The sequence below is a fragment of the Thunnus albacares genome, chromosome 6 (assembly GCF_914725855.1).
Source record: "Thunnus albacares chromosome 6, fThuAlb1.1, whole genome shotgun sequence".
Taxonomy (NCBI): Eukaryota; Metazoa; Chordata; class Actinopteri; order Scombriformes; family Scombridae; genus Thunnus; species Thunnus albacares.
In genome coordinates, this window is record NC_058111.1 from 302,113 (window position 1) to 320,366 (window position 18,254).

Here is an 18,254-nt window from a genome sequence, read left to right on the forward strand (position 1 = left end):
AGAAACAGTGAAACACCGTCTCTCTTTGGCTGCAGAAGGGGCATTTCTCCTCCACAGCAGCATTAATAACAGAGATAAAGGAGTTCACTGCTACAATGCCATGTAGGATCCTCCACTGCAGGTCCGCATGTTTCTTTGTTAAAGGAGGTTTATACAAAGACCTCCATGCTGGTTTGACGTCAGGGTCTAAGTCCAGATACGTCCTCCACGGGGTGTCACTGTGTCCATTCAGTTTGTTCTGGTTCAAGGTTTTAACCATCAACTTATACAGAGTCTTTCCTGAGGCGTCCTCCAAAGAAGCTCCCACAGGGTCGACAGGCTCAAGTAAAGGACCAGAACAGTTTTTGAAATCCGGAAACAGTCCAATGGTGGGATAGGGGTCCGTACAGTTTGGCAGCAGTGCGCCATCACAACAGTCAGTTAACAGAAGGCATTGATGTCCTGTCAGCTTCTGTTTCCAATGTTTCAGTAACTGGTTTATGACTCGTGTAGATCTCACTCCCAGCCGAGCAGCCAGTCCAACAGGATCATCCAACCGAGGTCCCGCCAGCTCCACCACCTGCCCCAGAGTAGAAACTCCTGCAGTGTGAAGGAGTCTGGATAGAGTAGGTCCACCCCAGCTGGGACAATCCAAAAGTCCTCCAAACAGTACAGGTTCCTGTAGGAGCCAGTACAGAGAGTCATCCCGCTCCTGCCTCTGCTTCCTCAGCAAAGTCCACACTGAGAAGACACTTCTATAAAAGGCTGGCAGGGACGAAGCGTCCAACCTCTTGGAGTCCATTAGAAACAGAGACAAACCCAGTCCCAGACCACCAAACCGCTGCAGGATGCAGCAGGATAAAGTCCTCCACACCAGGTCTGTGGGCCCAGTGAGCAGTCTCTGGATGAACTGAAGGCGGAAGGCAGCGCCCCTGCTGGCCAGATGGACCAGACCTTGTCCACCCTCCTCCTTAGGAAGAAACAGCACACTCTGAGGTACCCAGTGAAACCTGTCCCAAAAAAAATCAACCAAAACCCTTTGGATCTGTGATAAAAGAGAAGCTGGAGGATCAACGCAGGCCAACCGGTGCCACAGAGCAGAAGAGACCAGATTGTTAATCACAAGAACACAACCTCTGTAGGACATTTTAGGTAGAAGCCATTTCCATTTCATGAGCCGACCTTTGACCTTTTCTAAGACATTGTCCCAGTTTTTCTGTAAGAACATTTCATTACCCAGAAAAACTCCCAGGTATTTTAGCCCTCCTTTTTTCCAGACCAGGTAACCTGAGTTGATCCACCAGCCGATCCCCCACCATGACAGCCTCACTCTTCCCCCAGTTTACTTTAGCAGAGGATATGCAACCAAACAGATTAACAGTGTTCACTAGCACATCAATATCTCTCTGTGTGTTAACCAGGACAATGACATCATCAGCGTACGCCGACAGTTTAAAAGAGGCATCACAGTCAGGAAAACAAACACCAGTCAGATCATTCCTCAGTTTGTGGAGCAGAGGCTCGATGGCCAGAGAGTAGAGCATGCCGGACAGAGAGCAGCCCTGCCTGACCCCCCTCTGGACACTGAAAGGAGCACTCAGACCTCCGTTGATTTTCACAACACTCGCAATGTCACTATACAGAACCTGGATCTTGGCTATGAAACCAGGGTTGAACCTGAAAGCAGCTAAAGTTTGCCATAGATACTGGTGTTCAACCCGGTCAAAAGCCTTTTCCTGGTCTATTGAAATCAGACCAGTGTCTACAGCCAATGAGCTGGAGACCTACAAAACATCCCGAATTAAAGTGACATTGTCACTTATCAGCCTGCCGGGAACGCAGTATGTCTGATCAGTGTGGATGACAGAAGCCATCACCTCTCTGAGTCTGCTGGCCAGGACCTTGGACAGTATCTTGTAGTCTGTGCAGAGCAGAGAAACAGGTCTCCAGTTCTTCAGCTCCTGCAGGTCTCCCTTCTTGGGCAGCAAAGTGATGACCGCCCTCCTGCAGCTCAGAGGCAGCCGTCCTCTCTCCAGGCTGCTTGTGACAACCTCCAACAGGTCTTCACCCAACACGGACCAGAAGGATTTATAGAAGTCAACAGGAAGACCGTCTATACCTGGAGCTCTTCCACTCTGTAAGCTCATCAGAGCAGTATACAGTTCATTAATGGATACCGGAGCCTCCAGCTTTGCATTGGCTCCAGCATCCACCTGAGGAAGACCGGTGAAGAAGCTGCTGCACACATCTGGATTGTTTGTTAGTTCACTCTTATACAGATCTTTATAAAAACTGACTGCAAATTTCCTAATCTCAGAAGAATCTGAGATTGCAGAGCCGCTGCTGGATCGCAGAGAGTGAACAATCTTTCTCTGTCCATTTTTCCTCTCCAGACCAAAGAAGAAGTGAGAGGGGGCGTCCATCTGCGTGATGTCGAGGAACCGTGACCTGACCAGAGCTCCCTGTGCTGCGATGCCCAGCAGGTTGGCCAAAGCCGACTTTTTAGACTTGAGGGAATCTAAAAGCCCTCGATCTCCTGTAGAACCTGCTAAACTCTGCAGTTCTACCACCTGAGTCTCCAGGTCCCTCATAGATCTGGTTCTGTCTCTAGTGACATTACGAGTGAACTGCTGACACAGCTGTTTAATCTGTGATTTCCCAAAATCCCACCACTGTTGAACACAGGCAAAGTCAGACTTACATTTTCTGTGGGTAAACCAAAAACATTCAAAAGCTGCTCTAAAAGCCTTGTCATGAAGCAGGGCAGTGTTAAAATGCCAGTAAGCACTCTGTAAACGCACATTTGTTATAAAAACACAGCAAAAAACCAGACAGTGATCAGAGAAGCCCACTGGGTTAATGTGACAACTTTTAAAAAGGTTCATGTGATGTTTAAAAGAATACAGACGGTCCAGCCTGGCCAGAGATAACACATTGTCTTTAGAGTGACTCCAGGTGTACTGCCTGTGACTTTTATAAAACATCCTCCACACATCTGACAACTCATGAGCTTCAGTCAACTGTCTGAACCTGCGTGATGAAGCAGGATGAGGCTCTTGGTGGTTTCTATCCAGCTTTGGATTTTCAGTACAGTTAAAATCACCTCCTAAAAACAAATACTCATCACTACTGCAGTTCCTGATAGTGTCACATAAAACATCTAGTACCGCTAGTCTATCCACCCCCTTGGTTGGTGCATAAACATTGACGAAAACTACAGTAATATTATCAAAGTGAGCTTTGACCTTCAATAAACAGCCTTTAATAATTTCCTCCACTACAGCTGGACTTATGGCTCAGAATGACTTCCCCGTTACATCCTCTCCTCCAGTCACTTTCATTATCTGCACTACTGTGTGTTTCCTGAAGCAGCATTACATCTATGTTCTTCAGCTCCATCAGCTTAAAGAACGCAGCTCTTTTACTATCATCCCTGCTCCATTCAAGAGAGACACAGAGAGAGAGAGAGACAGAGAGAGAGAGAGGCAGAGAGACAGAGAGAGAGAGAGAGAGAGAGGCAGGCAGCAGAGCAACAGCTGGACACATTTAGTTTCCTGCAGGACGTTGAGACTCTGCAGATACTCAAAGGACGGACAGAAGGACGTGTTCATCCTGCTGACAGATCACCATGGATACGGCCAGGTGTCACCGATGTCATAACCTCTTCCGTCTCTGTCCAGCCTGTGATGTTGATGTGAAGTAACCCGGCATCGGTGTGACAGAGACAGAGAGTCTCTCTCTGCTTGAATCTCTGTGCTTTAGATCTGCAATAAAAGATTATATTATTTATCAGTTTGTCTGTCAGTTATCTTCTTTGTCTTTAAAGTCCTCATTAAGTAAAGTAGGAAAGTTAAAGTAAAATACTCAAATGGCTTTAATGTCCTAGAGGATCAATCTGATAATAAACATAGAAACATGCAGCGATCAATAACAACAGCAAGATATAAAACATATATACTGTATCATGAGAACGACAGCTGCTAACACACCAGATCACATTTAAAAACCAACAACTGAAGGAATAAAAGACTTTATTTCTGTTGACTTCTGATACTTCATGATTGAAATTACTTGCAGTTTGAGTTCTTGTCCTGCTGCGAACACGACATCGAGCTGATCGATCTGAAAGTGATTAACAGTGCTGTCAGTTCTTCAGAGCTCAGACTAACAGTCAGGCTGGAATCTCATTTACAGATCTGAGTCTCTGTGATGGTTCAGGACCATAAAACAACTTTCTGAAGCTCTGTTCTGTTTCCAGGCTGCAGATTTGATTTCATTTCTCATTTATCTGCATCAGTGTTCCTGTCTGCCTGTCGTCTCTACAGATGTCCAGTTATAAGCGAGCTACGTTGGACGAGGAGGAAGTGTCGGACGGTCCAGCTGAGGCAGCCTCGTCTCCTGACAGAGTGGAGGTCAGTGAACATAGCACGATCTGAGCCGCAAATCTGCTGAAAGCTCTGAGACTAACTGGTCCCAGGTACCAAGTCTCTGGGGGGGGGGGGGGTAAGCTGTGTAAGATGCTGCAGGTGAGTTCAGGTGGTTCAGACTCAGCTCGTTGGACACCACCCCCATCTGACGGAGTCTACCAGCCCTCTAACCCTCTGCAGTCTTATTCGTCCAGCTGGTACAACGAGCCGTTGTATCTTCTCATAATCCATCCAGGAAACACTGTGCTGTTTTTGGATACTTTTGATAATTTTATGTTTTATGTATTTATTTATCTAATATCAGCTGTACAAACAACCCTTTACTGTTTTGGTGCATGAGATCACTAGCAGCCATGTTTACTCTCTTTTGTCCAATCACAAGCTCTGTTACTATGTGGAGAACTAAACACAAAGAGCTGAACCAATGACAGTGTGCTTGAGTGAAATATGCTGAGCATTTAGAAATCTACTGCAACACAGAAGTAACATTTAGAGAGTAAATAATGCGTCGAGATAGTTATCTGAAGTTTATTGAGCTACGCAAAGACATTGAAAAAGTGATATCAGTTACTCACAGAATTTAATTTATACAGATGTTTATATATTTAGAGAGTCGTGGCACCAGTAATAGGAAAGGGTTAAATATTACTGATCCTGATCAATAACACACCACTGCAGCAGCATCAATAACAACAGAGTTGTTTTCTTTTTTATTGATAATTTATCAAAGAAACAACAAGAATAAATATAAAATGTTCTTCAGGTGGGTCGACACAGGCCTATCAGAGGTCAGCGCAGCAGACCTGTAGTCCTTCAGTCCTGTGATGTCACACAGCTCCAGTCAATTCAAATTCAATTTAAAAAAATAGCGTTATTGGCACAAACAAGAAGGACATGTTGTTGCCAAAGCAGTTTTCAGAAGATTCATATAATACATATTAAATATATTAAATATACAGGTGTGATCTGTTGAGGATCTGAGTGCCAGCCGCAGGACTCCTCACTGAAGCTGCTGTGTGATGTCACGATGTCAGTGAGTTTCTGTCGCTCCAGCTTTGACTCACTGATCCATCTCGTCACACTTTTAACCACAGTCTTTTAGTTTCTGCCTATAAGTCAGGAGAAGATAAACGATTTTTACTAAGTTCAATTCAATTCAGTTCAATTTTATTTATATAGCGCCAAATCACAACAGAAGTCATCTCAAGGCACTTTTCACATAGAGCAGGTCAAGACCGAACTCTTTAATATACAGAGACCCAACAATTCCCCCATGAGCAGCACTTGGCGACAGCAGTAAGGAAAAACTCCCCTTTAACGGGTAGAAACCTCAAGCAGAACCCGACTCTTGGTGGGCGGCCATCTGCTTTGACCGGTTGGGTTGAGAGAGAAGAACATAGAGAGGGTGTCTGCACCCCGGACTGAATCTGGAAGATGGTTCCACAGGAGAGGAGCCTGATAGCTGAAGGCTCTGCCTCCCATTCTACTTTTAAAGACTATAGGAACCACCAGTAAGCTGCATACTGGGAGCGCAGTGTTCTAGTGGGATAATAGGGTACTATGAGCTCTTAAAGATATGATGGTGCCTGACCATTAAGGGCTTTGTAGGTGAGGAGAAGGATTAAAGCTTAAAGTTTAAAGCTTAAATGAAGTCTCTAACTGAAATATGTGGAAGTAGTTGAATTGGAATGTTTCTTTCCATTCATTTCAATGTCAGAAATTATTTGAAAAAAGCTTAATATTTTTAAAAGTATAAAAGGTACAAAGAAGAAAAGTAATAGCATTAATGTCCTTAAAGAGCTTTGAATGACTTCTGTAGCTGAAAATATGCAGAAGAAGTTAGCGATCAAACAGAAGAAGAAGAAATGAAGCTTAGAACCAGCGTTCACACTAACGATGTCCTGCCGATCACTGCAGACAGAAGCAGCACGTTAGAAAGCGCTCCTCCTTATCGTTCTGGAGTGCCTGGTACAACAGATCCGTGTGGTGTTTGTTAGTCTGTCAGACTCACCTGTCTGTCTCTCTCAGGTGGGCTTCAGGAAGGGGGGTGTGGACTTCCTTGGCAGGAGGACCCAGCTGGAGGTTCTGCTTTCGGTGCTGCTGCTGGCTGCTCTGCTGGCTCTGCTGGTCTGTCTGCTGCTGCTGGGGCTCAGATTCAGCTCAGGTAACGCACCTGTCTGCCCTGCTAACACTCCTCCTCTCCATCAGTACTTCCTTTATCTTCTCCTTCCTTCCCTCCCTCCTTCCTCCTCTCCTTCCCTCCCTCCCTCCTTCCTCCTCTCCTTCCCTCCCTCCCTCCTTCCTCCTCTCCTTCCCTACCTCCTTCCTCCTCTCCTTTCCTCCCTCCCTCCTTCCTCCTCTCCTTCCCTCCCTCCCTCCTTCCTCCTCTCCTTCCCTACCTCCCTCCTTCCTCCTCTCCTTCCCTACCTCCTTCCTCCTCTCCTTTCCTCCCTCCCTCCTTCCTCCTCTCCTTCCCTACCTCCCTCCTTCCTCCTCTCCTTCCCTACCTCCTTCCTCCTCTCCTTCCCTACCTCCTCCTCTCCTTCCCTACATACTCATCTCCTTCCCTCCCTCCCTCCTTCCTCCTCCACACTTGCTCCTCCTCTCCTTCCCTCCCTCCTCCTTCCCTTCCTCCTCCTCTCCTTCCCTCCCTCCTCCTTCCCTCCCTCCTCCTCTCCTTCCCTCCCTCCTCCTTTCCTACCCTCCTCCTCTCCTCTCCTTCCCTCCCTCCTCCTTTCCTTCCCTCCTCCTCTCCTTTCCTCCCTCCTCCTTTCCTTCCCTCCTCCTCTCCTTTCCTCCCTCCTCCACGCTTCCTCCTCCTCTCCTTCCCTACATACTCCTCTCCTTCCCTACCTCGTCCTCTCCTCTCCTTCCCTCCCTCCTCCTTTCCTTCCCTCCTCCTCTCCTTCCCTATATACTCCTCTCCTTCCCTCCCTCCTCCTCCCTTTCTCCCCATTCCTCTCCCTTCATTTCCTCCCCCCACCCATCCTTATCTGCCTCCTCCTTTCCTCCCCCACCCATCGTTTCCTTCCTGTTGCACCTCCTCCTCTCCCTGCTGCCTCTCTGTTCTCTTCTTGAATCATGAAGCAGAAACCTTCTTCAGACTGAGTCCTCTTCTTTTTTTTTTTTCCCCCATGATGCTGTGCAGAGGGTGGGCGTGGCCTTTGCCTGTCGGAGGCGTGCGTGACGGTAGCCAGTCAGATGGTTGAGGCGATGGACCGCAACGCCGACCCATGCCACGACTTCTACCAGTTCTCCTGTGGAGGCTGGATAAGGAAAAACCCACTGCCCGATGGACGCTCGCGCTGGTCCACCTTCAACAGCATCTGGGAGCAGAACCAGGCACTCCTCAAACATCTGCTGGGTTAGATGCTGACCTCCTAATGCCCACTCTGACCTTCTGTTGTCCTCTCTGACCTCCTACTGTCCTCTCTGACCTCCTACTGTCCACTCTGACCTCCTACTGTCCTCTCTGACCTCCTACTGTCCTCTCTGACCTCCTACTGTCCTCTCTGACCTCCTACTGCTCACTCTGACCTCCTACTGTCCACTCTGACCTCCTACTGTCCTCTCTGACCTCCTACTGTCCTCTCTGACCTCCTACTGCTCAATCTGACCAAGTATATCCAGCTGCAGAACATGAAGGAGGTTGACGAAAGTTGAATTTCCAAATATGGTTTGTGGGCTGGTTGGGTCACAGAAGAGACCACGTCCAAAACTTTATGACATTTATCTCAGCTGCTCAGCCAGTGTTGACACAGGAAAAGAAAAGATGGCACATCAGGAAAGTCAAATGCCAAACTTCGACAAAATGTGGTTAATGAACATCTTATAGTTTACATCCACAGAGTGCATGAAGGTTTTGTAATGAACCCCCAGTACTGTTGATTCATCATAAATAATATAAAATAATAAATGTGAGTGATTCAGTGCATTAGTGGGGCCCCCTAATGTGGTGTAATAAAAACTACAAATTGATGTTCATAAATATCAACATTTATGTGTAAATATATTTTTAGCAGTTCATTGATAAGACCACATTATTTACTGCTGTGGCTCAAACACATAGACTAGGTTATCCTCATTTCTTTGCTCAATAGTTGCTTAGATTGCTACCTTTAATAACATTTTCCATTTATTTTTGATCTGCTATGGTCCATTGTCTTCCTCAGCCACCGTAGCGTTGTGTACAAGAGGGTGTGGAGGAAGCAGTTTGTAGGGTCTGCAAGGCTGCAGTTGGACCCTTCTCACTCTGACCTCCTACTGTCCTCTCTGACCTCCTACTGTCCTCTCTGACCTCCTACTGTCTTCTCTGACCTTCTACTGTCCTCTCTGACCTCCTGTTGTCCTCTCTGACCTCCTGTTGTCCTCTCTGACCTCCTACTGTCCTCTCTGACCTCCTGCTGTCCTCTCTGACCTCCTACTGTCCTCTCTAACCTCTTACTGTCCTCTCTGACCTCCTGCTGTCCTCTCTGACCTCTTACTGTCCTCTCTGACCTCCTATTGTCCTCTCTGACCTCCTGCTGTCCTCTCTGACCTCTTACTGTCCTCTCTGACCTCCTGCTGTCCTCTCTGACCTCTTACTGTCCTCTCTGACCTCCTATTGTCCTCTCTGACCTCCTGCTGTCCTCTCTGACCTCCTGCTGTCTTCTCTGACCTTCTACTGTCCTCTCTGACCTCCTGCTGTCCTCTCTGACCTCCTATTGTCCTCTCTGACCTCCTGCTGTCTTCTCTGACCTCCTATTGTCCTCTCTGACCTCCTGCTGTCTTCTCTGACCTCCTGCTGTCCTCTCTGACCTCCTGCTGTCCTCTCTGACCTCCTATTGTCCTCTCTGACCTCCTGCTGTCTTCTCTGACCTCCTATTGTCCTCTCTGACCTCCTGCTGTCCTCTCTGACCTCCTACTGTCCTCTCTGACCTCCTACTGTCCTCTCTGACCTCCTATTGTCCTCTCTGACCTCTTACTGTCCTCTCTGACCTCCTATTGTCCTCTCTGACCTCCTGCTGTCCTCTCTGACCTCCTATTGTCCTCTCTGACCTCCTGATGTCTTCTCTGACCTCCTGCTGTCCTCTCTGACCTCCTATTGTCCTCTCTGACCTCCTGCTGTCTTCTCTGACCTCCTATTGTCCTCTCTGACCTCCTGATGTCCTCTCTGACCTCCTATTGTCCTCTCTGACCTCCTGCTGTCTTCTCTGACCTCCTATTGTCCTCTCTGACCTCCTGCTGTCTTCTCTGACCTCCTATTGTCCTCTCTGACCTCCTGCTGTCCTCTCTGACCTCCTACTGTCCTCTCTGACCTCCTATTGTCCTCTCTGACCTCTTACTGTCCTCTCTGACCTCCTATTGTCCTCTCTGACCTCTTACTGTCCTCTCTGACCTCCTATTGTCCTCTCTGACCTCCTGCTGTCCTCTCTGACCTCCTATTGTCCTCTCTGACCTCCTGATGTCTTCTCTGACCTCCTGCTGTCCTCTCTGACCTCCTGTTGTCCTCTCTGACCTCCTGCTGTCTTCTCTGACCTCCTGCTGTCCTCTCTGACCTCCTACTGTCCTCTCTGACCTCCTGCTGTCCTCTCTGACCTCCTACTGTCCTCTCTGACCTCCTGTTGTCCTCTCTGACCTCCTGCTGTCCTCTCTGACCTCCTACTGTCCTCTCTGACCTCCTGCTGTCCTCTCTGACCTCCTGTTGTCCTCTCTGACCTCCTACTGTCCTCTCTGACCTCCTGCTGTCCTCTCTGACCTTCTACTGTCTTCTCTGACCTCCTATTGTCCTCTCTGACCTCCTGTTGTCCTCTCTGACCTCCTATTGTCCTCTCTGACCTCTTACTGTCCTCTCTGACCTCCTATTGTCCTCTCTGACCTCCTGCTGTCCTCTCTGACGTCTTACTGTCCTCTCTGACCTCCTATTGTCCTCTCTGACCTCCTGCTGTCCTCTCTGACCTCCTGCTGTCTTCTCTGACCTTCTACTGTCCTCTCTGACCTCCTGCTGTCCTCTCTGACCTCCTATTGTCCTCTCTGACCTCCTATTGTCCTCTCTGACCTCCTGCTGTCTTCTCTGACCTCCTGCTGTCCTCTCTGACCTCCTGCTGTCCTCTCTGACCTTCTACTGTCTTCTCTGACCTCCTATTGTCCTCTCTGACCTCCTGCTGTCCTCTCTGACCTCTTACTGTCCTCTCTGACCTCCTATTGTCCTCTCTGACCTCCTGCTGTCCTCTCTGACCTCATATTGTCCTCTCTGACCTCCTGCTGTCCTCTCTGACCTCCTGCTGTCCTCTCTGACCTCCTGCTGTCTTCTCTGACCTTCTACTGTCCTCTCTGACCTCTTGCTGTCCTCTCTGACCTCCTGCTGTCTTCTCTGACCTTCTACTGTCCTCTCTGACCTCCTGCTGTCCTCTCTGACCTCCTATTGTCCTCTCTGACCTCCTGCTGTCTTCTCTGACCTTCTACTGTCCTCTCTGACCTCCTGCTGTCCTCTCTGACCTCCTGCTGTCCTCTCTGACCTCCTATTGTCCTCTCTGACCTCCTGCTGTCTTCTCTGACCTTCTACTGTCCTCTCTGACCTCCTATTGTCCTCTCTGACCTCCTGCTGTCTTCTCTGACCTCCTGCTGTCCTCTCTGACCTCCTGCTGTCCTCTCTGACCTTCTACTGTCCTCTCTGACCTCCTATTGTCCTCTCTGACCTCCTGCTGTCTTCTCTGACCTCCTGCTGTCCTCTCTGACCTCCTGCTGTCCTCTCTGACCTCCTGCTGTCCTCTCTGACCTCCTACCAGCAGCCGAAGCTCACCGTGCTTGTGGAAGGGAGCAAACAATGGAACGTATCATTGAAGCTTGCCCTCTCCAAAGAATAAAAGGAGGATTATTTACCCTCCATACAATAGATCAGGAGGCTTTCACTAAATTTAAAAAGAATAAATAAATTAGTTGATTTTTTTTTCCCCTCCCACCGTAACAGGCGAGGTGAATCTGCCGGTAGAGAAACCGACAGACAGACTGGGAGCTGATACTGCAGATACTGTTAATAAGTTCAAAACACATATACAGTGGGATAATTGTGTGATTTAAACAGCTTTCTATGCAGATTATGTTTCACTAAATGCAACAGAGGAGAAAAAATTGCGTGGATTGATACATTTTATAAAATGGAAGTGCATCTGCTCTGTGAGATGTGTGTATTCCTCCACCTCAGATCATTCAACTCTGATGATTTGTGTGTTTCAGAAAACGGGACGTTTAATGGCAGCAGCGAGGCGGAGAGGAAGACTCAGTCCTACTACCTGTCCTGTCTCAACACACAGAGGATCGAGGAGCTGGGAGCTCAGCCTCTTATAGACCTCATCACCAAGGTAACACCTGGTCACTGTGGTAACAGCATCACTGATTGTGTTGTTGTGGAGGTAACGGTGTGATGAACTTATGTGTCTGCAGATCGGCGGCTGGAACATGACGGGGCCCTGGGAGAAGGACAACTTCATGGAGGTCCTGAAGGTGGTCTCCGGTCCGTACAGGGCTCAGCCCTTCTTCAGTGTGGGGGTCACCGCCGACCCCAAGAACTCCAACAGCAACATCATCCAGGTGAGCCAGAACCAGAGCCTGAAACATTACCAGAAACAGAACCAGGAGGTAGAGGTAAAACCAGCTGTTTTAGGAGGTAAAACCAGCTGACACATAAGCTCTTTACTCCTGTTTCAAATAGTTCGAATAAGAACTGAAGTCCAACTTATTTTGGAAAATCAGTCGTCTTTATGCTTTTAAGTAAATTTTTAATTTTTGGAATTGGATTCACAGATATTAAATTTATTTATATATATATATTTATATTAAATAAAATAAAGTGTAAATAGGTTAGAACCTTGAACATTTTATTGGTGGTACAGGAGGTGGAAAAGTATTTTCAGTTATTATAAAACAGGTAGTTAAAATCTTGCAGTCGGATTAGTTGATAGCTGTGGTACAATGAGCATACGGCTATGAAGTTCTGATTTTAATTATCACTCTGCGGCTACTGTTAAAATATTGCCTGCCATCTGTAAGCAAGCGTGGACGATGAAGAGTTCCACCAGCTGCTGTCTCCACTGTACTGTGGTGCAAAAGCTTTCAGATGCCTTGAAGCAAGAAAGATAATGTCCATAAGCATGAATATGAGAGCTATCTGCAGAACTACTGCTGACCAAAGCTCGATGTCCAGAGAAGACGGTGGAGAAGAATCCTTGCCACACCAAGCATCTCCTAACAAAACAAGTCGGCCTGACGTTACTGCAACATGACCCCAGTGATGCAGCATGTTTTTCCGTGACTGTACAAGTAATGGGAATGTTCAAATTAAATAAACTCTGGTTAGATGGCTGACTAGCTTCAACATTAATTTAGCAGTTTACTAACGTTGCATAACAACCACAGGCAACTGGGAACTACTTTATTGCAAATTATTTTTTTAATATAATGTAATTGTTATTTAATAAAACTGCTTTTATTGAATTGTGTCTATAATTTCTATATTGTAATATTTGGTATCTGTTTTATGAAAGCTGTATCTCACAACTGATGAATGAGGTTGTCAGATGAACAACGTCCCTTAGATGTGATATAATCACAATATACCACAGCCAGTCATGAGATATTGCTTAATTATATTATGTTATAAATTTGTGTTCGATGCATATAAATTAATTATTTTGTTTCAACGACTTTACATTCACTCTTAAGACATTATTATTATTATTATTAGTAGTAGTAGTGCGAGGAACCCATTGTTTTGTAGAGATTATTATTATTATTATTATTATTATTATTATTATTATTATTATTATTATTATTATTATTATTATTATCAGTAGTAGTAGTAGTAGTATTCTAGTATGCCATTGCATTTTTTAGGGGCTTAGATGCTTGAAAAATTTCAGGCTTGAGGATATCTACATGTTAGTATTGAGTCATAGTGCCACCTACTGGCAATATGAAATCAGGGCTAGGGTTACCAACTTCACATAGCGGGTTAATAGGATCCACCTCAAATTTGGTCAGTAAATTTGAAAGACAGTAGTGATGCTAAATTGTGAAGCTTTGGAGTTTTTGAGATGGTGCTGCTGCCAAAGAGGGGGTAAAGCTCTATCCCTGCAACAACTGGTGTATTGTCATAAAACTTCATATTTAACTGCTAGGCCATATTCTGATGCTACCCAAGAAGTGTCATGATGGTGTTACTTTCTTTTTATAGTAAGCAGGAAGTGAGGTTGTATTTCATCACTACTGGCACATATCTACAAAGAACTATACCTGTGACGTTCTGGAAATATATTGAGGGTTCTCAAGACATTTAGTAGTAAAGCTGTGTTTGCAGCAATGTGGTGTATTGGCATGGAATGTCATATGTAAACTGTAGCCTTAGCCCTAATAATGAGCAAGGACACGGTAGGGAGTTGAACCCCATCTGCACTGGACGCCATGCAACATTGTGTTGCAATATTTATTGACCGAGCGAATGTGTTTGACTCAGTGGATCATTCCATCTTATTAAATAGACTAGATAGTATTGGGGTCTCTGGTCACTCAGTGGCCTGGTTTTCTAACTACCTCTCTAGCAGGGTCCAGTATGTAGATTTAGACCTCCATCTCTCGCAGCCCCTCCAAATATCTTCAGGCATTCCCCAGGGCTCAATATTTGGTACCACTCTCTTTACTAATGATATTCCTTATGTTGCTAATAATTCCTATATTCATTTATATGCTGATGATACAATCTTGTATACCACTGGTCCAACTCCTGATGCAGTGATAAAATCATTTCAGGATAGTTTTCTTGAAATACAGCAGGCTTTTAATAACCTCAATCTGCCATTGATTGCTAAGACTAAAGGTATGTAGTTTGGTCGGAAGGGTGCTGTGTCCCCTTCCATCTTGAACATTACCACGAGAGATGGAACCATCCCAGAGCAGGTAACAGTTTGTAAATACATAGGAATCTGGCTAGATAGTGCATTGTCCTTCTCTCATCATGTTACCATGTTGCAGTCTAAGGTCAAAGCAAAACTTGTTTTTCTATATAGACATCGTCTTGTTTACATCTGCTGCCAAACGCATGATTGATCAAATGATCATACTTCCCTTGTTTGATTATGGGGATACAATTCATATATTGGCTTGGAACACAACACTATAAAAGCTTGACACAGTTTATCATTCTGCTATTCAATTTGCTATGAACACCCCATTTAAAACACACCAGTGTCTCCTGTATTCTCTGGTTAAATGGTCCTCTCTGCATACTTGTCATAACATACACTGGCTTACACTTATTTATAAAACCCCCCTATTTAAGTAATTTATTGCAGCCAATATTTGTGGCCAAGTACTATACATGGTCTTCCTCTTACATCAGAGTAAATGCCTCTAAATCCAACACATCCTTTTGCCTCTTGTCATTCCAGTCTGCTGCTGCTAATGATTGGAATTTATTACAAAAACACTAAAACTGGATAAGTTTATCTCAGTCTCTGCTTTTAAGGGCCTACTTATGGATATATTTAATAATACTTGTGAATGTTTTACTTCTATTTGGTTAATATTTGTATATGTTTTACTTGTAATTGTTTACTTCTGTTTGATTAGTTGTTACTTTTGTCGTTGTTGTTGTTGTTATCCCCTACCCTCCTTCCCCCTTCCAAGTGTCTTCTGGCACTTGCCAGGCCGTCATTTTAAATAAGAAACTGTTCTTAATGTCTTGCTTGGTAAAATAAAGGTGATTTGCCTATCCCAGCACCACCTGTAGTAAAACATGGAAAGGTTTAGGGTTCTTGCCACTCATTTTTTGTCTGTCTAACTGTCTAACCCTTTGCATAGAGAGAGACATGAATAGAATAGATCTGTGGCTTTCTCTGTCTTGGCTAAAACTCTATATTCAGACACGAATGTAGTTAAATACATCTCATTAAAAATGTCCTCCTCTGGCCTGGCTGTATAATGATCCACATGATTCATCATCCACATGTCCTTTTCACTGAGACCCTTGTGCATTTCCTTTTTGTTTAAGTACCTTAAATGGCACACATAACATAGGATTATCACCTGTGGGAAAGAACTCAACCTTAAAGTGACATCGCTTTAAATGCATATTAGTCAACCTGTACACTGCTCCTTGTGCACACACATAATCGTTGTGTAGATACACACTGCCTAACTTTTCAAAGTCCTTTTTGTCATCTGTATTACCTTGTTTTGTTGCCTCATGCTGAACATTGCTCAGCAATAATCCCATCTCTCATTCAGCTTTTGATATATAAGAAATAATATACACGATGCAGGCATATGCGTCTACCATATAATGAATGTCCATGTTAGCATCCCAACCCCTAAGTAAGTCCTTGTTGAATGGATTCACCCACACATCTGTAGGTTGAGGTTTCAACACAACTTGTGTCTTCTCCCCAATGCATTCAAATGCTGATTGAAACTTTTGTTGGTTAATACCCAAACTATCAAACAACTCTGACACTAAACTAAATGTAGCAGTTTCATCAGTTACTGCTGATTTCACGTTAGACATGATATTACTTGCCTGCTCTTCAGTTATTCAATCACTTAAAATCGTCAATTGTAGCACACTACTCAATAAATTTCCCTGCTTCATGTCAGCAGATGCAAAGGAACAGAAGAAAGTAGGCAACCCAGTCTGTCTAACGATTGCAAACAAATGTTTTTGGACTCCAGACCAAAAAGCAGATGTGCCTCAAATTGGCTTCAGAGACCTATATCCTTCATTCAGATTGGTTGAACGAACTGCTCACAGTTCCAACTACCAGCCAATAACCTGCCTCTGTACAACATGGAAGCTCCTGTCAGGCATCATAGCAGCTAAGATGAATAGGCACATGGCCCAATATATGAGCAGGGCCCAGAAAGGTGGTTGATACTGGTTGATAGAGTAGTCACCCAAGACTGCAAGACCAACCCAAGACCAACCTGTGCACCGCCTGGATTGACTACAAGAAAGCCTATGACTCAATGCCACACACATGGAAACTCAATGGGGCTGTGGAAAATGACTCTGGAGGCCGACTCTTTAGGTCAACTCAAAGCCAATTGCACAAGTTACCATCAAGTGCAGCATATACCAAGGTGATGCATTATCCCCGCTGCTGTTCTGCATAGGCCTGAACCCCCTCAGCCAGGTTATCACAAAGAGTGAAGTGGATTGCTGTATGCCAGGAATGAGTGAGACATCGACTCACTGATCCACATCACCAAGATCTACAGCAACGACAAAGTGCTTTGCAAGTGTTGTTGCTGAAAGAAAGTGACTAAATAAGTGTCGGATGGTATCAAAGAGAGGGAAGATGATCAGAACTGAGGGGATTCAACTACAGAAGGCAGCATTGCAGATGTTCAGGACAGCTACAAATACCTTGGGATCCCGCAGGCAAATAGGAACCTTGAGGAGGCCGCAAGAAAGTCAGCCACAGCCAAATACCTACACAGAGTAAGGCAGGTCCTTAAAAGTCGGCTGAATGGGAAGAACAAGATACGGGCCATCAACACGTATGCCTTGCCAGTCATCAGATACCCCACTGGTATAATAAGCTGGCCAAAGGAGGAGATAGAGGCCACTGATATCAAGACAAGAAAGCTCCTCACAATGCAGGGAGGGTTTCATCCCAAGTCCAGCACCCTGAGACTGTACACTAAGCGGAACGAGGGAGGCCGAGGACTGGTGAGCATCAGAGCCACTGTCCAGGACAAAACAACCAACATCCAGGAATACATCAGGAAGATGGCCCCCAAAGATGAACTGCTAAGTGAACCTCAGGCAGCAGAAACCCGATGATGCAGAGGAGGAGGAGGAACCATCATGGAGAGACAAGCCCTACACGGCATGTACCACCGACAGATAGAAGAAGTGGCTGATATCAAGAAATCCTACCAGTGGCTGGAAAAGGCTGGACTGAAGGACAGCACAGAAGCACTGATCATGGCAGCACAAGAACAGGCACTCAGTACAAGATCAATAGAGGCAGGGATCTACTACACCAGACAGGACCCCAGGTGCAGGCTGTGCAAAGATGCTCCTGAGACAGTTCAGCACATAATAGCAGGGTGTAAGATGCAGGCAGGAACAGTGTACATGGAACGCCATAACCAAGTGGCTGGCATAGTGTACAGGAACATCTGCACTGAGTATGGGCTGGAGGTCCCAAGGTCACAATGGAAGACACCTTCTAAGGTGGTTGAGAATGACCAAGCCAAGATCCTGTGGGACTTCCAGATCCAGACTGACAAACTGGTGATGGTGAACCAATGGGAACAGAAGAAGGCAGCGGTGATAGACGTAGCAATCCCAAGCGACAGCAACATCAGGAAGAAGGAACACAAGAAGCTTGAAAAATACCAAGGGCTGAAAGAGGAGCTAGAAAAGATGTGGGGAGTGAAGGCAACAGTGGTGCCAGTGGTAATTGGAGCACTGGGGGCTGTGACCCACAAACTGGGAGAGTGGCTCCAGCAGATTCCAGGTACATCTGAGGTCTCTGTCCAGAAGAGCCCAGTCCTAGGAACAGCTAAGATACTGCACAGAACCCTCAAACTCCCAGAACTCAGGTAGAGGACCTGAGCTTGAGGAAGACACATCACCCACCATGGGGGGTCAGAGGGGGATTTATTTCTGTAAAATACTTATATACATAATTTATATAATTTTAATGAATGCTTTATATTTGTAAAGCAGTGTGCTAATTTGTAGAATGGACAAATGCAAACTTCTAAATAAAAACAGTAATACAACATTAAAGGATACATATGGTATTTTTGAGTCTAAGCCATTTCAGAAGGTTGTTTAGATATAACGGTCCAAAGCAAAGTACTGAC

The 18,254-nt window shown here is 45.6% G+C and overlaps 1 protein-coding gene across 1 annotated transcript in view; it reads left to right on the forward strand.

The window, feature by feature from the left end:
• The window catches only part of ece2b (endothelin converting enzyme 2b), a 58,015-nt gene that overhangs the window by 14,608 nt on the left and 25,153 nt on the right, over nt 1–18,254 (forward strand). Inside the window, exons 2-6 of the mRNA XM_044354079.1 lie at nt 4,305–4,391; nt 6,435–6,570; nt 7,555–7,770; nt 11,622–11,746; nt 11,829–11,975. Coding sequence (XP_044210014.1) covers nt 4,305–4,391; nt 6,435–6,570; nt 7,555–7,770; nt 11,622–11,746; nt 11,829–11,975 — 711 coding nt within the window. The remainder of the gene's footprint in view (nt 1–4,304; nt 4,392–6,434; nt 6,571–7,554; nt 7,771–11,621; nt 11,747–11,828; nt 11,976–18,254) is intronic.